Consider the following 25169-nt stretch of genomic DNA (forward strand, 5'->3'; position numbering starts at 1 on the left):
ACAGTATGACGCAGGCACAGATTTTGTCATGAGGTGGGGGTGTCTGGCGCCAAGCCGTGTGCCAGGATCTTAACACGCCGCCTGAAGCTGAGAGATGTGGAGACTTCTGGCCAGGCAGGTGCTTTGCAACCTGGCAGAAGTGTGAAAACAGCCCATTGTGTTGTGCTCCTGCAGAAAAAAAAAAAAAAAAATCTTAGTACTCGACTGTATTTAGAACCAAAGGCGCTGGATGGTAGATGCACCTTAGAACGCAGACCCTGCTCCCAGAACAACTCCCAGCAGAATCAGATGGAGCACCGTTTCACCATCCACCCCTCCCGCCACATTCTCTGTGCGGCTGCCTACCAATTAGCCGCAGAGCTGCTGTTGAGGTGAGATAACAATAGAGACCCATGTATCCCCCGAAGACCTTAGTGAAGGGCCGTTATTAACGCGCCGATATCTCCTACATGTCACCGCTGCCCTCACTTGCCTGGCAGCGTGCCCTCACATTTTACAAAGGAAACATCACCAGAGGGGGCTGTGATTTAATCCGAGAAGAAAACAGCGGGACACAACATTAGGCTGAACGCAACATGATGTAATTAGTGAGACGCTGCTAGGAATAAATATGACGGCTCGTACGGTGACTTCAAACTGCTCTGTAGATTAAGAAGTCGACTCTGAAAGTGCATTTGGAATTAAAATAATACTACTTAATCAGAAGGCGGCAATGGAAGAAAAAAAAAGGAAACTTCAATATTTGCCAGACAATTAAACTTACAAGCCATTTTTTTTTTATTCAGATCATGTCTCTCAGTACATGTTGCATTAAAAGAAAAGCAAAAACAACCTAAATATTGCATTTCTCCATACAAAGACAGTAAAGTGTTCAAGTTAGCTCACATTTTGTAGCACCGCAACAGTTAGGTCTTCAGTGAACTCGATTATGTGCAAGTACAGTCCCATTCACACAGACACCAACACAAAAAAAGTAGTTTGTTGATGTTAAAATAAGACATACAATTTAGGTTGTGTGCAAAACAAACAAGACGACAACGAACAAACAGTTAAATATGTTCAGATTGTCTGTTGCAGTGTTCAGCTTCTCTACCAGAGGTTAAAAGCTTGTCGAACTGCTCTGACTTACTGACAACAGTAAAGCTTGATATAAAAATGTCACAAAATTGGTCATCAAAAAAGATCCACAGTGGTTTCAGAAACTGCTTAAAATAGAAGAAAAAAAAAATCTCCTTCACATGTTTCAGTTTAAATTGTCTGGTGACGTATCGATACCCCTTGGATATATTTACAAATGTTCCTATTAGATCCACAAACTCATTGTCATTATTTGATGTGATAAACCAACACAAAGACCACAGGGATAAAGAGCTGGGGTTGTTTAGGGTTGGGGTCTATCCCTAAATCAACCCTAACCCTACAGCAGGGCCAAGTTATAAAATCTGTGACGAAAGCTTTTAATATATTGAAGTGCACTCTTCAAGCTATCATCAAAAAAATGGAAAGATTACAGCTTAACTGGATCAGAGCCTTAGTTCAACAGGCTAACTTTGGAGGATCGTGTAGGAAGATCTGTTCACTCAACTGTTAGTCATAAAAATTAAACAGCCTTTACAGAATAGTGGCAAGAAGAAACCCATTTCGGTAAAATAAAAAGCCATAAAATCTCCTCCCAAGCGCTTTCCACTATTAATGCAGGGGCAGAAAGTGTTCTGGTCGGGTTGAACCAAAACTGAATGGTATGACCAGCAGGCAAAAAGCTACATGTGGTGGAATACACTGCGTGTCGTCACTGTTATTCTAAACCCACAGTTCCCTCTGTGGAACCAAGGCGGTGGCAGCATTAGGCTGTGGGGATGCTTTTATTCAGCAGAGACAAGGTTAATGTGAAGATTAGTGCAGCTAAATGCACAACGTCTCTGTGGCTGCAAAAGACTTGTAGACACAAGCAGCTTGCAGAACCCTAAACATACAGCCAGAGCTATAATTGAATGGCTTAGATCAAAATGTGATAATTTAAGGGGTCCAGTCAAAATACAATTGGTAAGACTTGAGAAATGTACGTTCAGAGCTGCTCTCCAGGAAATCTGACTGAAATTTGAGCTACCTGCAAAGAAAAATAAGTTAAAAATTAAAAGTCTCCAGGTGTGCAAAACTGACACAGACGTAACGCGAAAGACAAAAGCTATAACGCAGCAAAAGGTGGCTCTACAAAGTATAAACTCATGGGGGCTACTACGATGTTTTTTTGTAAAGATTTCTGAAAAGCATGCATGCTTTTCCTTCGGTATCAGAATAATGCGCTAAAACGGGTTGGTTTAAGGAATAACAGTCAAGTAAAACACAGAGAGGTTTGTGGTTGCAACATGACAGGGATATGAACTCCTTGCAAGGCACTATCTAGTTTATATAACGCCACAGATGCTACTAGTGAGGCACTGAGCAGAGCTGTAAAGTTAGTCGATGTTGGGTCACATCTGCTGCTGTGCTGAGGTCACGCTCCCACCAAGCCGCCTGCGCCTGTGTGCGCGCTCCCAAAACATTACAGGCGTCTATCTCAAATGTCCCAGCTGTCACTAAAGTACTGGTCCTCGTCTTCCTCCTCCTCATCCTCTTCTTCTTCTTCTTCTTCTTGTACCTCTACTTCCACTCGAGCTCCACCTTTTATCAGTTCATCCACCGTTCTCTCCTCCTCTTCCTTCTGTTCTCCCATCTCCAGCTGTGCAAGCATGCTTTGTAGTGTGGATTTTACCTCCTGAACCTCTTTTTCCAAAGACTGTGCAGATAAGAGTTAAGGAAGAATCTGATGTGTTAGACCTATGCATACTGGAATCTAAATAGAAAGAAAAAAAACACACCAACAGACAAATGTCAAGGGAAATTTGACACTTCTGGGCTCTGACCATTAGCAGTAATGGCTTAGGACAGCTATAGCCCAATGAAGCCATCAATTTCCAGCAGATTACTGGGACACACATCATCAAGTTATCCCCACTTTAACCCTATTTAATTCACAATTTATGAGCTCATCTAAACTGTGCACCCATGCAAGCAGATTGCCCAGTTAGATTATTCATGAACCATCAATGAAACAGTAAAGAGGCAGTCGCCGGTGGAGGGAATATTTAACCTGCTAGGAATCTTAAACTAACCGTAAGTATCCATATGGAGTTGATAGCCAAAGGGATGGCAATGACAGAGACACAGATGAAGCTGGATGGCTTATTTTGCCTTTTAAACTGAAGCAGGTAGCTCCTATTTCTATTAAACCAAAAGAGCTCAAGTATGCAGCAAAAATTATAATTGACTTTTAGAGACACTCAGTCCAAATAGGATGGAGAGGTTCGAACTCCTGTTTAACTAACTACACAAGGTAAGAAAAGTTTCCCTATGCTTGTCCTCGTTTCTCAGTCCCACTGTCACAGGCTGTCCATGCACCTCTTGTTATTGAGAGCAGGGATCCAATTAAGACCCTTAATGTCTGCTGGTTTGATCTTCCTGTCACTATGGTAACAGTATCACCGTGGCTAGTACAGTTTCTCTGCTATTTCTGTAAACCAATAATATTATCCTGCAGCTGCAGTGTACTCAGGAGTCCAAAACCTCACGGCAGAGTGCAGTGACTTCTACTATGAAAGATAGATGACACATAAGGACATGGAAACAGAGAGGTGGAAAGAATCAGGCCAGTCTTTGTCTATTTCCGGCTGCCAGTCTGCATTGGTATAATGGCCATGATGGGGAAGCCTGGACTGACCCCAAAGACTTCAAATAACAACATGGTTATCTAAGTATTTTTTTTTCTGTTGTTATTAAATATTCCACAGTAAACTGTTGGTTATTACAATAAAGGGGAAACGATTTGAACAACCACAACACAGCCAGGTTTGTCCTGGATGTCTCTGCCCTGCCATGTGATGGACTGGCCGCCTGTCCAGGTTGTGTCCCGCCTCCCGCCCAATGACTGGTGGACTTCCAGAAGACTGGGCAAAAATTCCCATAAACACACGCCTAAGCCTTGTGGAAAGCCTGACCAGAGGAGATAAAGCTGTTACAGCTGCAGAGAGGAGTTCAACATCGTAATTAACCCTTATAGATTAAAGCCTGGTTTATGCTTGACACATCTGCGAGTCGTCCGTATTACGTCATTTTGGCTGCCACGCCCCTCCGCACGGCCAAAGGTTTCTGCACCGCGTACCTGGGAAAATTTCTGACTGCGTGGAAGAACATGGCGGACGAGCATGTGCTCCGTCTGGCGGAGGTTCGTAAATATAGACATCTTTATGATTCGGCAGAAAAAGATCTCCGTCACCAACGGATTTTAATAATTCCCGGACAGAAATCACCGTCATTCTTGGAAGAAAGTAAAAGGCTTAGATGTTGAAAACAACTGTATTTTCTACTTCTACGTGTAGTACGCTTGGTGTAGGAGCAAAACGCTGCCCTCTAGAGTCTAGGAGAATAGTTTTTAATATATAGAGATTTATCTCTCTCTCTCTCGCTTATATATATATATATATATATATATATATATATATATATATATATATATATATATATATATATATATATATATACACATATTCCATAGATTTTAAGGTTGTCTAGCACTCCTTCAATAATTCCCAAACCTTTCTTTGCTTTGTGTCCTGGCATATTATGCTGCTTTAAAAAGGCCACAGCCATATGGGAGAAGTGTTTCCTCCCTATTAGGTCTATGAAGCTCCAAAAGCAACAAACAGTGGTAAAATATGTATTTTTACACCTTTCTCTCACTTCAGATCATTTTTCGTTTGGATCAGACCACACTGCCAGCGTTCCCCATCATGCATCAAAGATTATGTCGCCAGTTCACCACCATGCTGTCCTTACTCTTACAGTGCAAAGTTGCAATGTTTTTTTTTTTCTTTTTGTCAACTCATGCAGAGTTTCTTCTTGGGCTTACCTGTCTGTATTCTGTGTTCGCTGGCTTTTATTCTGCAGAGACAGAAAGGCTGTGGTTTCTGCAATATTACAGTATGCACCGTTAACACTAGGAAAGGCAGGCACATAACAATTTACAACTGCAACTTAGGTAGCAGAGACGTGGTGAAAGGTTTTCAATCAATTAGGTCTAAATAAGACCACATTTTGGTCTCTGATTTATTATTTGCCGAAAAAAAGGTTAGTTGACAGATTTTATTCACCCTGCTTCTGGAATATAATCTCACCTAATAAGATTTAAAAGCAGGAGGGGGGAAAAGGTGGATCCAGAAAAACACACTGATCTATTTCCAATCAGCTTTCTAATTAGCGCAGAGAATGATGTATCGTGACCTGTAATCAGTCTCAACAGTTTGATTTGAGTCATTATCATGGATATTGTAATTTCCTCTCAGCCAGACCCAGAGAGCAGAATTGGGCAGATGGGAAAGGGAAAGCAGGGGAAGGACAGGAGGGTCAGCTGGAGGATGGACATTAAGATATGACAGGGGCAGAGTCATTACAGCGACATTCTGTCTGCTGATGCCCAACCCCCCATCAGTCGGCTTTAATCTCAGCCCGTCGTGACTGGCAGCGCACATCAGTGGCCCTCTAATAACCTCACATGGACTTTTAGCATTTCATTTTCTAGTTGGCATATCGAATCTTTCGAGAGAGAGAAACAACAACCAAAACTTCTATTCGCTGTTCGACCTCTATTCCCTCCCTAAAATTGATTCACGAAATCCGTTCTGACATTTTTTTTCCCTTTCTAAAGCCATAGTCACAAAAGCAAACATCCATCAGTGTTTGAGCGGTTTTGTTGTGTACTTTAGAGTCAAAAAGCCTTGAGACGATTCAGATGGACAGACAGGGATATATGGACATAAAGAAATAAGGAAATAAAGAGCAGGATGTATTTATATTTCAGCTCAACTGGAAGGATATGGGTAAGGGCTTGATCCCGATTCAGTAAAGCTGTCTGCAGTTTGTCCTCCAAGGCGATTAGTCTGTCACCGATCAGCTCACAGCGCTCTGTCAGGTCTGTAGTGTCGGCCTCGCTGCACACATCCTGGACAGTAAAGAAAAGGTATGTTAACCGTATGAAAATCAAACTGTTCTAAACTATGTGTTTGATACTGAAAAGGACTAAAAACACAAGAATATTTAAAGTAAATGAATCATATAAAGTCATGTAAATTATAAACCTGAAATTGATACATTAGGGCAACTCAAGGTAAAGGTTTTGTTGTATATTGTATAAAAAAGAAAAAACATGCAACAGTAAATGTAACTGAGCAAATGATTAGTGGCTGATTTAATCAGAAAGCAGATAGTAGGCCAGGCCACCATCAGTTGGAGCGAATCTGGCCACTCCGGATTTGAAGAGGTAAGATAATCTTCATCAGTACAGACAGAAAGTCTGCATAGCATAGCATGACATTAAGCAATTACTGAATTATTTTATTTGGTCAATACTGCGACTCTTGAGTAGCACTTGTGTTTATTTGTAGCAGTGACAGATACTGTATGTTGTCTGAGTTGTGATTCTCATGCCTTAGCTTTCTTTCTGTCCCATATCCAAAGAAATGTGGCAGCCTGGTGTTGGAATTGCGTAAGCTACAGTATCAAATGCATGGAGAGGTGATGTTGGATTGTATTTAAAGCTAAATCTTCCTGACCCATTGAAACACAAGGCTGATATGCAGTAAGATTATAGGAGGAGGAACCTAAACAATTTTCATAAACCATTTCTCTGGTTCTGGTCTCCCTGCTCTCTGCATCGACGCTCTGGGGGGCGGGTCTTTGACTCCTCACAACCAGTTTTGTGCATTTTATGGTTAACCTTACATACACAAGTGCACTCTTGCAAACACCTACATGTTTGCAAGAGTATCCAGGTGCTTACAGATCCACTTTTATACAGAAAACCTCCAGTATTAGCTTCAAAGCGCTGGTTGTTTATACCTGTAATTGGATTTGCGTTTTTTATATATATATATATATATATATATATATATATATATATATATATATATATATATATATATATATATATATATATAATATCTGCAGGTGTAGAAGCAGACTCTGAGGATGTTATCTTTCTGTCCTTTTACTCTCCTCTATTGTTCTCACCTTTTCACCCTTTTAGCGTTTGTCTCATCATTTTCTCTTCCTTTTTTCTCTTCTACCTTCTCGTTTAAAATCTAATAAAGCTTATTGCATATATAAATCAAGCAGAGCACTGTGGCGAAAGCAGTAATGCTCCACTTGTTTAAGTAAAATCCGTTGTGCTGTATTTGGCATTAAGGCAATGATTCTTAATGCTAGTTTTAGTTTTAGATAAAACCAATTACAATAAAGTAAGTAATTACTCAAATTATTCATAAAAATGTTGGTCTTTTACTTAGTATAAAACCTTACAAAATAACTTAATCTGCAAAGGGCGAAATTAGTTTTTTTTTTTAAGAAACACAACACCAGATGTTGATGATGCACACAGCTCCCTGAAAAGATAATTAAAATTATTATAAAATATTTGTATTTGAACCTGCAAGGATTGAGCTGTTTTTAGAGTTGGCCAGTCACTCTGTAACTTTTGGCATTCTCCGCGTTCCCTTAAATAGTATTTACATTGTAAGAGCGAGATTATTTCACCTCCTTCAATGTGGAAGACATAAAAAAAGTCTCCAGACAGAAAGGACCTTGGTGGAGGGAAGATTAAAAAAGATATAGTTACAGAAACACTGGATGTACTTCACATAAAACCACTGCTTTCCATCTCATAAACTTGACAAACTATCTGAGTGCAAGTTGAGTGTTTATCCAGTGTGTACCTATCTGGTTCAGATGGGAAGTTCAAAAATGATACAGCTCAAACCTCAAATGCATAAAAACTCACAACAGATGTCAATTTAAAACCAGAATTGAAAAGCTACGTGTAAAAACAAAACAAAAAAAAACAAAACATTGCCTAATCTTAAAATGTAAGCCAAATGACGCTATTTAAACCATGTGATGAACTTATTCAACAGGTGTGACCGTGTTAAAGCAGGTTTGTGTGTTAAACAATGCCAAGTTGGAAAGACATCGACCAAAAAGGAACTGTTGACACCCATCAGTCTATGAAGGGTCACAACTTCAGGAGAAAACCTCTTCTCCCTAAAATGAATATGACCGCATGTTGTAAGGTTTGCATGGTTTCATCTGAATTAAAAAAGCTTCTCAAACGGTCATGATCCCGGGAATCCGGTTTGGACTTTGTGACTTTTTTATTCTGCTGTTTTGTTTTTACATTATGAGTTGTTCTTGGTAGGTTAGGTAATTTTTATGAGGCTATATTTTATTTTCTCTGATTCCAGCTCATCTCAGATCCCCCTGTTATGATTATATGCCCCCTACCAGTCCTCCTGTTTGTTGACCACTGCCCTGCTCCTGGTTCTCATGACTTTTACTCCTTTTTTGCCTTTTTCCCCATATCCTCTATGCTTGAGCCTTGTTTGTAAGTTCTGAATTTATTAGATATTCACTCAATCATGATCATGCCTGGCTCGTGTCTGTATCTGGGTTTTCTTTCCCACCAATATATGACATGAAAAATTGTGCGCTGGATAAATGAAACCATGTGTTTGTAACAGAGCACTTCACTCTGTTAGCAGTAGCTCCTTACTGGTCATATTTTCCTAACATTACCTTTTTAGTTTTTTTCTGACATAGAAAAAAAACATACAAACTGAGCCTTGTTCTGCTGGAGGCTTCTTCCCGTTAAAAGGGAGTTTTCCTCTCCACTGTCGCTACATGCATGCTCAGTATGACGGATTGCCGCAAAAAGCTATCGTCCACTATGGCTGAATGCTCATTCAGGCAGAGTGAATGTAGCAGGTCAATGGCTCCATCTAAACATCCCTAATGATAGCTCCTAGCTCCTGTTCCTTAAACTTTCATGGGGTCAACAGTAAGAACTCTTTTGTGGGGAAGAAAGGCGCTTCGGGTTGCTGTGCCGACTTCGGACAGCCTGTAACTCCGACGGAAACGCACACGGATGATGCGAGTCAAATCCAGCACTACAGTCTTCTCAAAATGAACTACAAAGTGTGTGCTCTCTTCTCTCTGGACATTTTTATGGAGGTGGGCTGTGCTTATACGTCATGGCACGCAAAGGATTGTGGGATTCCTTAAGGAACCTTAGCGCTGGTAGGGGACGTCGCAGGGTTCCTTGGATGAACTAGTCACGAGAGAAAGCTTACAGGCGGCTTTTCTTACCTCCTTCCTTACTGACGGCACAATTCGGACAGCACTTATCATGGCGACACACTTCTGCTTTGGCTAAGGAGCTCTTATTCAATAAGGGTATTCGGATGGAGCCAATGACTCAATGCGATCTACTGGGTTTCCTTAGACTGAAAATTGTTTAACCAATAATAATAAACTGAACTTGACTGAACTGTTTGATAACCAGGATCAATTAGGTTTAAGGTAACTGACTTGGAATCTGTCTGCATGATTTGACTGAATTCACTTTTTTGTTGTTGTTAAATGCGTTGAGACAACGTGATGTGAATTAGCGGTATATAAATAAACAAAATTGAATACCAAAGATATTTTTGCCTTAATGCACAGCAAAGTGGTTGGGGAAAAAAAAAGATACAAAGCATGTCAGCAGAACCCCATGAGGTGTACATACTTTTTACACAGCTTTTCCAATTTTGGCTGAATAATCCATGTGGAATCTGTTGTTTCTGTGTGTTGTTTTAGATTCTCAGTCATCCAGGACCCCTCTTACTCTCCATCCGGGTCTCCTCGCTGTGGACATGCACTAGACTAAACACGCGCCACAGTCCTCAATCAAGGTTTATTGAGGGTTTTTTCTTTTTCTATGACATAAATGGCTATGTCTCGGGTAAATTATATTTTCTTATGTGAGTGGTCAACGCCCCCCGTTTCACCTGTTGTAGCCCATCTCTACATTAAGGAAGAGCACTGAACTCCAAGGTAGCAACACCTATCCACTGGTAGGTGGGTAACACTCGAGTGAAACTCCAAACCAAAGCAGCGGGAGCTTTTACTTGGCACATCCACTCAGTAGACGACAACAACAAGTTCATTAGGGAGGATGCCAAAGACATCAATCTACTTCTTTTTTGGACTGCCTGGTACACATTAAGTGAGATGAAATCTTCAAGACTGAAGTTTTTTAGAGGGCCTATACACTGGTCCGTATGTGGGCCCTCTAAAAAAGGGAAGGACAAGGAATACAAACACATCAAGACAAAGCTCTTCAAACCTGTGGATGCCCTAGCTGGGCCTGAGTTAAGGCACCCAGCATTTCAAGAAAATGCTCAACTTAGTCCACAACAAGAGAAAAGAAGAAAAGGAACAACATTTTCATAATATTTGTGGCTGGAGTGTCTGACAAAAACTAAATAAAGAACATTATTTTTCAAGCATAACATTCCTCCGTATTTTATACCTAACAACTCCCTCCGACAGAAACTGGTTCACCCCAAGGAAGCGCTGACTGCTCAGCGGTGTGATCTATATGCAGTCCAGTGAAGCGAGTAATGTTCAGACCTCTGCACTGAGGAAACCAAACAGCAGCTACACAAAGGGATGACCCAGCACACAAGAGCAAACTCATCGGTTCAAGACTCAGTCGCTCATTTACTCTCAAGGACAAAGTAGCAATGTGCACATTTACTTTCTCTTTACAAGACCACAGTCATGCAGCTAAACACATTCAGTACTTTGCTGCTTCCGGACTTCCATCCATTTTCTGACCCGCTTAATCCCTCATGAGGTCGGGGGGGTTGCTGGTGCCTATCTCCAGCGTTCACCGGGCGAGAGGCGGGGTTCACCCTGACAGGTTGCAAGGCAACACAGAGACAAACAGGACAAACAACCATTCACGCAGTGTGATGGACCGAGCAGCAAGGACAGTCAGGCACAGGTACATTTTCAAAAACAGGGTTCTTTTATTTAACCCAAGAAGGATAAAATGTACAAAAATTGATCCAGAAAAGAGGTCAAAGGAACAAAACTACTCAAAATAACTAATAACAGAACTAAATCAAACAAACTGAACTCCCTCAATGGAACAAGGAGGAACTTAAATAGTGGCTGAGCAGTCCACAATAGAAAATCATGGGGTAAAACATACACAAACCTAACTAAACCAAATGAAGCAAAACCCTCATTTCCCCCCATAGACTGATTTGGTATGGTCCAAATCAGCTCAGCCCCTCGGCCACCTGCTGGTTCCTCAGCCAAGGGACTAGAGCAACTGAAAAACTCAAACAGTCATAACAAAACGGGATAAAGCAAAATGTGCACACTAATTTTGAAATACAGTGTTATGGTGATAAATCCCAAATAATGAAATGTCTCTGTAAATGAAGCCCTATATGAAAAAGAAACTAAATTACATAAATGGTATTTTTACCACATCTGTGTGGCTGTAAATGCAGCCATCACACGCACACCTGGGGACAATTTTTAGAGAAGCCAATTAACCTAACAGTCATGTTTTTGGACTGTGGAAGGAAACCGGAGTACCCGGAGAGAACCGACGCATGCACAGGGAGAACATGCAGACTCCATGCAGAAAGAACCCTGTTGGATTTGAACCCTGAACCTTCTTGCTGCAAGGTAACAGTGCTACCCACTGCTCCACTGTGCAGACCTGCTTCCGGACTTATAACTGTTTATAATCTGTGTTTTTAAATTACACTAGAGGGGCACAATATATCACACATTTATCGCAATTTATGATGTCTGCCACATGACAAAGAGCTACCTGGACTACGATAAGTGCTAAATTTGAGATCTTGCAACCCTCAGACTAGTTATTCTCCTAATTATGTTGTAATAAAGAACAATAACATACAGGATGAACTTCTTTTAACCTGCCCCTCGAACTAGCCCCTGTTATTAAAATGTTTTGGCAATGTCATATCAAATTTATGTGGCAGAACCAAGGTCACGAAATCCTGCATCTGCACATTGTAGCAGAGAAGGCGGCCGTGCCGGGTGTGTTTTGAAGGATGGCAGCTTGATGGAGGTGCAGAGTGCAGTAGGACAGAGCACTCGGAGTATGGCTGACCATAATTAGAGCAGCCCCCCTTTGCAGACATCCTGTCCCAGTTTCTTTACACTTATCAAGCGTAGAGAACACAAACACACACACACACACACACACACACACCGGGGTGCCCGAGAATGCTCCTGGCAAACAGACGTGCACGCTCACACGCAGAAAGACCCAACTTTCTCCTCCAACAACACGCAGAGAGTCGAATCTGACTCATAGCATCAGGTAAAAAAAAAAATCAGTTCCCTGCAGCTCTGAGATGTCAGAACAATCACCAGAAAGTCGTGTCTCTGGTCTCTACCCACAATTAGGCTCCCCCTTCGGATGATGTAACACCCCAAAGGAAGGTAGAATATCAGCAAATCCCGAGGCGCAGCAACGTGAACATATCATTCCTGATGCAATCGCAGAATTAAGGAAGACTTGGGAGCAGGTGAGCCATCGGTACACAACTGTTTGCTCTTTCGTAGAGGGATTTTAAACACGGAGTTAGCAGCACACATCTGTCCTCCAGCCTATTGAGGCAATGCTGGGATCGAAGGAGAAGTCAGTCACCTTCAAAGGCTGAGGCTAGCTGGTCAAAAAGCTTCTTTTAGACATGAGAACCCTGTGTTTTCATCACCAGTTGGTTCTGATTCTGGACTGCCATGGCACCGCTGCACACAAATCATTTAAAAAAATATATACAGTACAATCCAAAGGCTATAATTTACTCCAATTTGTGTTCATACCAATTACTGTCCATCCAGTGACAAAGAAGAAAACATCATAAATGAGACTTCAGCGTGATATCCATTTGCAGGAATAAATTAAAAGCATAAACGTATAATCTTGGTAATTCTCGGCTGCATATTAGTGCACTTAGCGCTGCATACCGTCTATCAAAATAACTTCCGAATTCAACAGTTAAACTTATGCATGCCTTGGTATGTTTATTTAAGCGTTAATGAGCGAGAGGCAGAAGGTAATTTTGAAGCTTCCCTCGGGTGCTGTTCTGCCTGATACTCCTCACCAGGCGGACAATACAAACAATTTATATTGTGTCGGGGTTACACTTGAGGTAGTAATTGGTTTCAGTGAAAAAAAAAAAAAAAAAAAACATTTGCGGCATCCGTGTTAAATAAGAAATTAAGTAGCAGATGATTAAGTAGTGTCTGCAATTTTCGCAGAGATGTTGTTAGGAAATTCATCCATTCTACCATCTATGTGCTGTATAATAAATTAAGTCGGTGCAGAAAGATTTCACGAGTGAGAAAAGTGGCAATAATATCCAGAGGAAGATGCAGCATCTTGAAAGCTATCGATTTGTCAGAGCTTGTGAATGCTTACAGGTAATTTATACTGCAGTATTAAAGAAAAATCAATGCATAGTAAATGGGCTGCACTTTTAGTCTTAATGACCCACTAAAGCACTTATTCTCAATCATCCATTCACACACACAGCAGCGCCCGGCCCGTACACCAGTTTGAAGATTCATCTGGTGGGCAACGTTAATGTCCTGTGGCAAGTGGGAAGCTGGAATCTCTCTCACAACCTCCTAATTGCCCAGTGACTGTGCCATTTCAGATATATGGCTGAGCAGAAACGTAAGCCACCGAAATAAAACTTCAACAGAGAACAGAAGGAATTTTAACAAATAACAGCTGAGACCAAACTTATTCGTATCCCTGGAAGATTTAGATTTGACATTATTTTCATTTAACCGAGAAAACAATGTAAAAGCTGTATGAGTTTAAAAAAAAAAACTGCTTGCCTGCTTTTGTTTATGTCTTATTAAAAATAGCATGATTATTTATACCATTCCCAATAATCAGTGGAATAATATTTATAGGAATTAAAGCAATCAAACCTGTCTTATAATCGCTAATCAGCTATATGCATGTTTCCACTGGGATTTTGATGATTTCTTTTTGGTGATGAGCTCCAAGTCCTTGAGATTGGAAGACCTCCTAGCCAGCAGCCTAATCTTGAGCTCCCTCCATACAGACTTCCTCTCAGATTTAACTCAAGGCTTGCGGTGGGCGATTTCACAACATGTGCAATGGTAACGAATAATATTGGGATTAACTGTAAGAGATTTTTGCATCGCTAAAACTAAAAATAGTGAAATAAAAAAAAAATTCTGGTCTTTCTCTGGCTCATTTCACCGTGAAACAACAGCTAGAGGAAAAATCTCCTTCAACACGTTGTGTTAAAGGAGATTTACGGCAGACCTGGATGTTTGCTTTGGCAGACCAGGCTCACTACTCCTTAGCTCAGAAAGGATACAGGACGCCGTCGTCACATGAAGAAGACAACCAGCACAAGACAAACATTCCTGCAGCTCTTTCAGTGTTTTTCTTAGCCACACCCAACCCTCTATAACTAGATTCTCTACCAGGAGTATCAATTTTGGAGAACTGAAATGTAACAACTTGTAATGCACCTGTTATTAAAGGTGTTTTTCACTGCGCTACAAAATATAACACCCTGAATATTTGACACACACTTTCTCTAACCTTGTAAACTCTGAACAATGAGGATTTAGCTAAAACGTGATGATACGCAAGTGTCAGCAAACCCTTATTAACCTTTATTTAATGCGAATTGGTCCCACTTAAAGTGATAGCAGTTGTGAACTCTGGAAGACTGAATGATGAAACTGAATCAAATGGTTTAAAAACAGTTCAAGTATAAGTTCAACCTGATCACACTTACGCAACAAGGCTATTCCACTTTTATGTTGTTTTTTTTTAAATTTGCCTCTAATATACGTATGTTTGTTTTAGTTGAATTATGCAGGAAATATGTTCAAGGTGTTTAAACTCTGTAAGGAAGAAACATGTTTCTTCCTTACAGAGTTTAGGTAGTTCAGTAAGGATCTAGGATCTGTTTTCTAATCAACAAAGCTAATTAGCGAGCCTTCAACAATCCAGTTGAATAATTCCTCTGTTCTTGTTTGGTGTTGTGAACCACTGTGAAGAGGGGCGTGCGAGGACCTTGAGATGATAAAGGAACAATTAGTGGAGATTAAAAGAAAACATAAGAGGGCTAAAACACCCACGCTCGCACGCACGCGCGCACACTCGCACCAATCAATCTCCATTGTGGCAGCAGGGCAGGGGCCTGGCAGCAGCTAAGTGGAAATCATTTACTTAAAGTCATTATGGAAAGGAGAAAGAGGTCAGAGCCTCAGCAGAGAATCCAGCTCCTGCGCAGCACTATCAACAGCACCATGACGAGAACGATAGCAGCGCCATTAAACGGCCATCATATCCTTTGACTCAGCGATGCATCATACTTTATTGTGACTGAATCATTTTTGTTTTTTTATGTCAGATGGATTTTATGACCCAGAGTGATTTTAGAGTTCAGAAGGTCATACAACCATAGGACAAACCCCACCAGAACACTTTTACATTTTTTTCATGTTAAAACCAGACTTGAGGACAGTTTACTGGGACTTTATATTATATTTCAACACAACTTTGTGCAGGATTGTGAAGCAAACCAAACAGCATACATGGTTTTCAAAAGGTTTTAAGGTATGCCGTGCCTTCTATTCAAGCCCCTTTGCTCTTATATAACAATAATAATAATTAAATGAATATATATATATATATATATATATATATATATATATATAATTTTTTACTTTTTCCCAACATTCCTATCCCTATTTGGGTCGTGAGGGGTGCTGGTGCCTATCTCCAGCTGTCAATGGGCGAGAGGCGGGGTACACCCTGGACAGGTTGCCAGTCTACAGGGCATATAAATATATATATATATATATATATATATATATATATATATATATATATATATATATATATATATATATATATATAGATAGCAATAGGAGACTGTGCAGTAAAGGGAAATTTGAAACATGGCATAATCAAAAAATTAAAGACGTGTGCAACTGAGTAGGGTAATTTAAAGAAATCTCCAAAACGTCTCTACTTATGCATTAAAGAAACACCAACAGACAATATCCAAGAATAAAAGAGACTATGCAGGAAACAGCAAAGAAAAACAGGTTGACTTTGCTGGGATGACACGCTTATGCACTGCTTTGTGTTGGTCTATGTCGTAAAATCCCAATAAATTCATGGAAGTCAGTGGTTAAAATACAGCAACATGTAAAAAGCTTCATGCAAAATACTTTTTCCAGCTACCGTAAGCCGTTCGTTTTTCAAAAATTTTTATTTTTTTATTATTTGTTTGTTTTTGTTTGAGGTTTTTGTTTTGTTTGTCTGATTTCATTCTTTTTATGCTGAATCGGAATCACACAATGGCCTTTCATTAAACATGTGGTCAATAGTATAGATCCTACTGTGCAGTTTGATATTTAGTGTGAATAAATTTGTGTTTCTAATTAAAGGAAACAATAAGAAAGCTCACACCTCATAAAAGTGCCAAAAAGAAACTACAAGCTCAGCAAACACCTCCCTCCTTCGTCCCCCCCCCCCACACTTCCTGTGGATGAATAAAGACCAACAAACTGAGGATGGTCTGGGAAAGCCGCCAAGGCTTCTCATGTGGGAAAATATCGATCCGGCAGTGAAAAAAGTTGTCAGGGGTCATGTTTAAGTTGAAGTCAACTATCGGGTTCTTTTGCATCAACGTGGGGTCAATATTTAGCAGTTACAGTGATGGCATCCAGTGAGAGCGTTCAGGTTACCAACCTCTGGGTGATTTTCCTCCATGCAGAACAAAAACTCCTCCAGCTTCTGCAACAAAAGAGGAAAACGTTTGCTGAGGTCATTCGGTCGTAAACCTGCTCATGAATTATTAACACTCCAATTATGCCGGATGAGGCCTGTGTGTGTGTGCAGCATCATCATATTGGGAAGAGGTCGTGATTATTTATCCCCAACTCTGGCATAATAATAGAAAAAAAAAATGAATATCTCTGCAGCAAGTTTTCGCTGTTTGCATTCGAGATATGTAATCGCACATTCCTCACTAAGGGGGGGAAGTAATTACCATTCCTCTTGTAGGGTGGCGCATTGTTTGTGGCTTAAGGGTGAGTTCATAAGACGGCAGAGAGGCAACAAATAATAATCAGCGGTTTTAATTAGAAACGGTGGCCATAATCGTTTTTCCTCTCAGGTAAACACAGCAGACCGGCAATAAGAGTTCATTCTCAAAATGATTATTTCGAACACTGCAGGGAAATGGTCTCTGTTAACCGCTGAAAACGATTGCAGCTCGAAGCTAAAGACTGCCGCCAGGTTAAAGTTACGCGCAGATGGTGCGAGGATGCACAGGGACTACTTTAATGGACCATCTATAGCCTTTTTTTTTTTTTTTAGCCGTGATCAATCTATCAAAAAGTCATTTAAAGGAAATATTTTGCACAAGAAATACATACTTCTTGATTTAAAAGATAATCACCTGCAGTTTTTTTATAATTTAAAAAAATAATAATAATGTGCAAGGATACCAGAGATTCGTTTTCCTTTTGAGCAAAAACAATATCATAATAAATATTCATAAACAGATAGAAATGTATCCATTTAAAAATAAAGGTCAAAACAGGCAAACCCCAGAGTAGCCAGAAATATCCACAGGTCTATTGGCAACCCGGGTAAAGATGTGTAAAAAGCTTTAAAATCTATTGCTGTTGCATAATCCCCCCACCCCCACACACACACACACACAAAATGTGACCTCAGCCTTTAGGTCACCTTTACAATTCTCACATTTTAAATAAATATGATAAAAAATGTCTGTTTAGAAACCTATATATGAATCCTGGGGGATAATTTTGATGGGAGACAGGCCCATGTCTCTTGGTTACTCTTCAAAATGCAAGAAACAAGAGAACGTGCCTTACAAATAAGCCAAGAAATGGCTACTGGAAGAAGGCTAATTCCCAAAACTCCTCTTTGCCTACAGGCAGAGAACGAAACATCTGCAACTGTGACAAGCAAAGCTGGTCAAAAACCCAAGTTTATCTCGCCACCACACACACGTTGAGAAGGACGGTAAAAAAATGCTCAAATCTCTTGCAGAACAGCAGTAAATGGTGGCATCGTCAGAGTCACAAAGTCTAATGTAACTAATGTAATGTGAATATGTGTAGTTTTCTAAATGCTACCGGGACTTTTAACTTGAACAGCTTGCTTTGGACGGATGAGACAAAGGTTAAGCTTTTCAACAAGAAACATTCCAGCTAGATCTGGCATGAAACAAAGTGTGAATCCGTGAAAAAGCACCTCGTGTCTGCAGGTGAGGAATCTGGGATTGCTGTGGGTCTTAAACTCTTCCAAAGTCCTTGGGAAACCTTGTTGGAGCTCATTACGTCAAAGCAATATGAGCCATTTTTTGATAAATATCCGGTGGCCTTTGAGGGGAAATGAATAATGTGTCACCATCACGTCTTCTAAAAGGACAATGATCCAAATCACCACGGACCATCTCCGTCTCCTGACTTAAATCCTATAAAAACCTGGCAGGTGAGCTGCAGAGAAGAGAGCACCCAGGACTCTTGGTGGTCTGGTGATGTTGTGTGAAGAGAAAGAATCAAAGATCCGTCTCTCTGTACGCCCCAAACCTTGTGAAACGGATAGGAGTGCCATCCTTTTGGAAATCACCGGCAAGGAACCAAAATACACGACGACTGCATTTTTGTTCAAAACAACGTCTGTTTTTTTTCCTCCCCCGCTGAATAACATACACGTCTTAAGTGAGCAATTAAGCTCCTGGAATAAAATATGAATTTATATGAGGGCTTTCTTCACATCTTTGCCAGGGGTGACAATAAACACGAAGGGTACTCTACACACACACACACACACACACAAAAATCCTTTTCTGCAAGTTTTACTACATCAAACTGTAGGATTTCTGTCTCAGAGGAGGAAGAGAACGGAGTACTATGGACACAAACAGAGAGAAACGGTTTGATGTCTCACCTTTTAGCTGTTGGAGACATGTTAGGAGGGGTTGGAGGGCTTTTGGAAGAAAAAGACAAAGAAACAAAGCGAGAGAAGAAAGGTGATTGCAAGCAACCCGTGAATGCAGTCGGGGTAGGAGACAGGGGTCAATGCAAGGTTTCTATCAGCGGATGCACACAGCAGGTTAGAGAAACGTTAAAAAGGCTTAAAGAATGCAAGAATATAGACACATTTTAAGACATGCAAGGGATTAGTGTGCCAGCATGGCCAGAGAAGATTGTTGTGAGATTTTGAAGGGAAATTACAGAAGAATGTGAAGGAAATCACAATAGCCATAATCTGAAATAGCTAAAGATAGCCTTCTAGAAACATGTCTGTGCTATTTTCTTTTTTCACTGCTGGCTCTGCTGGCTTTGTTCCCGTCTCAGATGAATCTATCAGGCTATGTGGGCGGAGGGAAGCGAGAGGAGAGGAGACAGTGAGTCCGATTCGGCCTTCAGGCAGCAGACCTATCCTGGTAGTTGGGTTAACCCAGCATGAAAAAAATAAAAATAAAAAATACTCACACAGACATGCGTGCATTTCCAATAAACTCATGTAAACATGGAGAAACTGACTCTGAGATTCCGCCGTCTACTGAATAAACGTCTTTGATGTTGCCAAAATGGTCGGCTCCCTCACATCCACATCTCCCCTGCTCGGATACATGCCTCCAAGCTAGCAGGCTAATAGGCTGCTGCTCGACTCTCGCCGCGGTCGGCACATTTTCAGACTCTCACAGCGGCGTGAACTGAAAACGTTCCTCCTCGGCCGAGTGGCAAAGCTGACGAAGCAGGTACGCTTTATCGGAGGCCACGCTTTCACACCACATTACATGTAACGAAATGCAACAGAGTCTAAAAGCATGTGCTGTGAGTTTGACCTCCTGCATGGGTTATGTTGTCACAGCATCTAAAAGCCAGAGAAGGGGAATCTCATACATTCAACAAACTTTATATCTCCTACGCGCCGCAGCAGGCACTCATATGAATAATGCATGTCGCGTTGTTAAGAATGCATTCACGGTTACCTTTGTGAACTCTGAGTTCTGTAAGTTGGCCTCGGGACACCAGCGGCCTCCCAAAGCAGTCAGCATGGCACAGTCTTCTTCTTCTTCTTCTTCTTCTTCTTCTTCTTCTTCTTTAGTGCAAGGCTGGGTCGAGGCATAGCCCGCTGCTTCGGCCGGGGCATCCTCCACGTCTGCCCCGCCGCAGCTGGGGGTTCGCAGCTGCAGGCCTCGTAGGAACTGGTGACACGCTTCCAGGTCGGCTTCCCAGATGCGCTCCAAGCCGGGGCAGTCGCAGCTGGAGTGAGAGACAGAGAGGGAGAGAACGCCTTCAGCACGTGCAAAAAATGCAATAATATTCCCTACAAGAGCATGCATGCGCTGTTGTTTTGCAGGACGAAGGTCCCGGGTTCAAATTCCTTGCCATGGCATTTCTGTATGATATGTATAAATTCTCCCCGTGCATGTGTGAGTTTTCTCCGGATACTCGTGTTTTCTCCCGGTCTGAAACCTGTATGTTAAGTTCATTTGACACAAAAACCCTTTTTTTTTTGCGTGCATGTGTAGTTTCTTTATACATAAATACACATATTTGTACATTTTTAAATCGCTCTACTCATTTGCACAATTCTTTAAACCGGGTGTGCTATGTTTAAGAGCTGAACAGCATGTTATTCTTATTTTTATATATATTTCTTCAATCTTTGTGTGTGTGTGTGCATGCCTCCCTTCACCTTTAATTTTGCTGCTGGTACACCTAAAACTTCAGTTAAGGATAATTCTACTTCGGATAAATTAGAGTGGGGACTACAAGCCGGACCTTCTCATCCAACATCAGTGTCCGACTTCACAAAAGTCCTTCTGGAGCAGTGGTTGAAAATTCCCATAAACACACTTCTACACCTTGGGGAAAACCTTCCTAAAAAAACGCTGAAGCTGTCATAGAGTGGACCGACATCATATTGAGCGAGGGATATCTAATTGGTTTATATGTGAACGTGAAGTGATTATATATTATATATTCATTGTTTGCCGAATACGTGTAAACCAATTGATTGATTGGTTTACATTTCAATTGTTTACATAAATCACCGCTGCACCTTATCCTGTAATTTACTGTAATTTACTGCAACTCACTGTGATTTTTCAAGCTGTGTGCAAACGAAATTTCGTTCTGTACGCACTCTGTGCATAAAAAATGACAAATAAAGTTGTCCAAGTCTATAGATTTTGGAAATATAGTGCGTTTCTGTCTGTGATGGACTGGCAACCTGTCCAGGGTGTAGCCCGCCTCTCACCCAATGACTTCTGGAGATAGACGGACAGACGGACGGCACGTTTCTATCGCATATTCTGCACAACAATATTTATTGTACCAAACAAACAGTACACAGCCCTGTGGGTCATGTTCTGTACCACTGGTACCGGTGGATGTGCATTCATATGGTACTGATGACGGTGAAATACAGCGAGAGAACGTAGGTAGGAAGCAAAACGTCTAACACCGTTAAAGGCAAACAAAATGAGGAGAAGCTAATAACTACTCTGGGGTAAAGTCAGTCCCGCTCCTGCAGCAGCACGCCAACCGAGGACGGCGGCGCGGTAAAGGACATCTTTAATAGCATCTCCACAATAAAGCACCGACGGAAGAGTGACGGGAGGAGAAGGAATCATTCAGAGGTTTGCAAGACAAAAATGTAATGAGAGTGGATGTCCTCCTGGCAGGTTGGCCTTTAGCTTCAAAGAGAGGCAGCAAAGAGAAAAAGGGGGAGCATGGATGTCTTCATCTGACAGAGCAAGAAAGAAAACAAGAAGAGTTTTTGCTCTCTGAGTGTTACAATCTCTCACTCTGACCTATAAGACATTCAGATACAAAGGACTGAGTGTAAAAGCGCTCACCTGGTTCCTCAAAACTGACTTTGTTCTCTTATTCTCAGTTCATTGTCCTGCTTTCTAAGGCTATTAATGGCTTTAAAATGCAATTCCTATTCTTCTTGGCACCCTTTAGTCTTCTACTGTTAATATGAGGCTGATTTTATATTGTGTGAAGATATTCTACACATTCAAAGATTTTCAGTTTTGCTATAGATCAAACACTGCGCCTCTCCACAGTTTCAAACGTGAGACTTTCTGACCTTTTCAGTACTTTTATGTATTCACCGTCCTCTCTTGGTGACCTTTAGATAACAAATTATTACCAACCGGCTTCAGTCCCAGGTGGCATTTTACAACTCATATTCATTGATCTTGATAGAAGCACATTCTGGCTTTAACGTATCACACAAAAGATGACAAGAAGGTACTGGCACAATGGATATTTCAGTGTACGACAAAAAAAACGGATTTGACTCAGCCTTCCCTCCAAACACTGCCTGAAATTACGCAGAAAACGTTTTTTTTTGTTGTTTTTTTTATGCCATGTACCAATTTAGCCGATACAAATATGTTAAAAGTGAGTCTTGCTTCGTCCGTTTGATTGACCAAAATGTTTCAACCACATTTACAAAACATATAGAGCTATGTTTTAGGTTTTATATTAGCGGGTTAGTTAGCCAAGCTGTCTGCTCCGGTAGCCAGAACCTGGCTCTCCTACAGTTTTTCCACCGTGTTCGTGTTTTTATAACAGGCCATTTTTGTCTTTTGTGTAAGCGAGGGAAACGTTTAATAACCTTCTTTAAGGTTTAATTAACCTATGCTCATCTGGCGTCTTCTTAAAAGGACATTTTTACTGTAGTAAAGAGTCAAACCATGGCAAATAGAGTGAAAGCGTTAAAGGGTATGAAATTGTAACCTTGAAAAACTTTTGGCATATCCTTTATACCCATAATCTAACTTTAAAGTCTCTTTTTTTTTTTTTTTACTTCAGTTCACTAAAATTGTGGAAACCTGTTTTTAAGCGAGCTTTTTGATGCAGCTTCTCCCTAACATGAACAATGTAACATCTCCTCTGCCCATAATGAATGACCATTTCTATCAGAAAGGTTTTTTAACTTATATTAATACAATGTATATTTGTTGCTAGATGTAAATATAAGAAACTTATTAGCATTACCACAACTTGCCTGTCTTTATATAACAAATGGCTGTGCATGCAGATACATGTATACATACAGTTCCTTTTATCTTTTATTTTCTATGTAATTTATGTATTTATGCATAATAGCTTTATGCTGAGGCGGGAGTTAAATTTCTGTTTGGGTACACAATTTTCCCCAATAAAGGTAATTTGGATTCTGATTGAATGAGGTGAATTGCAACTTTTACACCATGTAGGTCTGCTGGTTTCGATGCAAGACGAGGTTATGTTTCTGTCTTTTCGTCAACTATTTGGCCAGGAGTGGGATCGCATGTCAAAGATACGTTAATTCACAGGAATGAGTCTTGTTTAGACAGTAAACTTAAACAGAAATGTTTAGAAAATCTGGTATTTTTAGAAAAAGAAAAGCCTCAGAGAGATCAAAATGATGAGGCACATGTACACAAAAATAAAAATCCTCCTCTTGGTCAGAAAATGCTTAGATTTAAGCCTCTAAAGCAACATCATTTTTACCTAGAGTGTGTAAAGCTGTTCCATCTCTTTCATCTGTCAACAAACTAAAAAACAAAAATGCACTTAGACGATATTTTTTAATCTCTCTCCTCTCCGCTCACTGATGAGAGTCTCAACCTCCAAAATTGAAAGCCACTTGTTTTCCAGCACATCTCACATCTGAAAGGGCTGCCAACCTCCGTCCGCTGCCAACGCACGCCTCTCAGCTGTTTTCTAACCTTCATTTGGCAAAGAGACAATAGAGAGATTGTCCGTCCCCACCTCCCTGCCCTCGCCAATTTTCCACTCGACACCAGTGCTTCTGGGTTCCTTTCATAGTGGGGATGCACCAAGGGGAGCCATTTTTTCCACTTTGTTTCTATTGAAGATGAGAGGCACTCACGTGCTCGCTCACACGCGCTTCCATAGATTATCACCTACCGCAGGCTCACGTGTTTCTGAGCAATATCAACATGTCAGAAAATCTTTCTCGCTATTGACAGCCGGCATTCGTTGCAGAGAACTGGCTCGGAGGCGCTCTCTGGTGAAAGCTCACACAGCCCATCGGCGCCTAAGTCTCCCTGGGATGATGGCGTCCCGGTGCCCGTCGGTGCGAACTTCTTACTCAGGGGTTAATTGGTGGCAGCCGCTCAGTCCTCCACCTGACAATGGCAGGGTGTGGGCGTGCGCGCCACTGACGGCAGAAGGGTGAAGAAAGGGAATTTAGGTGACCCGGAACGTGCCCAGTTGTGTGGATGAAAATGGCTTATTGATGTCAGAGAATGGAACGATACGACGACAGCCGCTCAGATTATAGTTATTAAGACCAAGGTGTGCAGAATTAACCTGACTCTAGCCATATGTATGTCGCTCCGCCTAGCTTAACTCACATCCATCTGGGATGTCTTCCATAGAGAGTGATTTCTTCAACCAATTTTATTGTCTAGCCAATCAGGACGCAGGGCTGGAGTTTCATAGATGTGACGTAGTGGAGAAGTGACCGTGACGTGAGACTGTTTTGATTCAGACAACAATGGCGGCTCGCATCGAGGAAGCAAGCGTTAACATTGATGCTGCTATTTCTTCCGTGTTGTCCAATCTAACTAATATTGTTTCATTAAAAGAACATCAGAGAACGGCTCTGAAGGCTTTTGTTGGTGGAAACCTCGTTTTCACCCTTCTCCCGACCGGATTTGGCAAGTTTTGTTTTCCGGGGCGGGCGCGCGGCGGAGCGGTTAGCTGTTAGCGGTTAGCGTGAACCATGTTAGGAGGCCTTTAGTCCTCGACACGGTCGGCCCGGGATCGACTCCGACCCGCGGCGCTTTGCCGCCTGTCTTCCCCCCTCTTCCTGTCAGCTCACTGTCAATAAAACATGTCCCACTAGAGCCGCAAACACATTTAAAAAAAAAAAACTTTTTGTTTTTTCCTGCGTCGCTCTCACAGCGTCACGGGTTAGCTTCGGTGTGAGTGGTTGAAATAACACGTCTATAAAGATGACAGACAAGTGGCTTATCCAATCATATGCAAGGATTTTTGATAAGGCCCAGCCTTCAAAAAAGGCAATTCCTATGGATCTGTTCCAGATGGATGTGAGTGGAGCGAAATCTATATGGCTAGAGTCAGGTTAGTGCAGAATACCATCTCTGAACACACAACGC

General features: G+C 41.2%; 1 protein-coding gene across 4 annotated transcripts in view; it reads right to left on the bottom strand.

The window, feature by feature from the left end:
* Positions 1-739: 739 nt before the first annotated feature.
* The window catches only part of disc1 (DISC1 scaffold protein), a 75037-nt gene continuing 50607 nt past the window's right edge, over positions 740-25169 (bottom strand). Inside the window, exons 11-14 of one of the 4 annotated variants that reach the window (XM_012857061.3) lie at positions 20007-20280; positions 16721-16765; positions 5911-6034; positions 740-2778 (exon numbers count right to left, since the gene is read on the bottom strand). In XM_012857061.3, coding sequence (XP_012712515.2) covers positions 2558-2778; positions 5911-6034; positions 16721-16765; positions 20007-20280 — 664 coding nt within the window. In that variant the 3' untranslated portion in view covers positions 740-2557. Of the gene's footprint in view, positions 2779-5910; positions 6035-16716; positions 16766-20006; positions 20281-25169 lie in introns of those variants that run through there. The other 3 variants (XM_012857062.3, XR_004927635.1, XR_004927634.1) reach the window with 3 other exon arrangements.

This window comes from Fundulus heteroclitus, chromosome 22 (assembly GCF_011125445.2).
Source record: "Fundulus heteroclitus isolate FHET01 chromosome 22, MU-UCD_Fhet_4.1, whole genome shotgun sequence".
NCBI lineage: Eukaryota > Metazoa > Chordata > Actinopteri > Cyprinodontiformes > Fundulidae > Fundulus > Fundulus heteroclitus.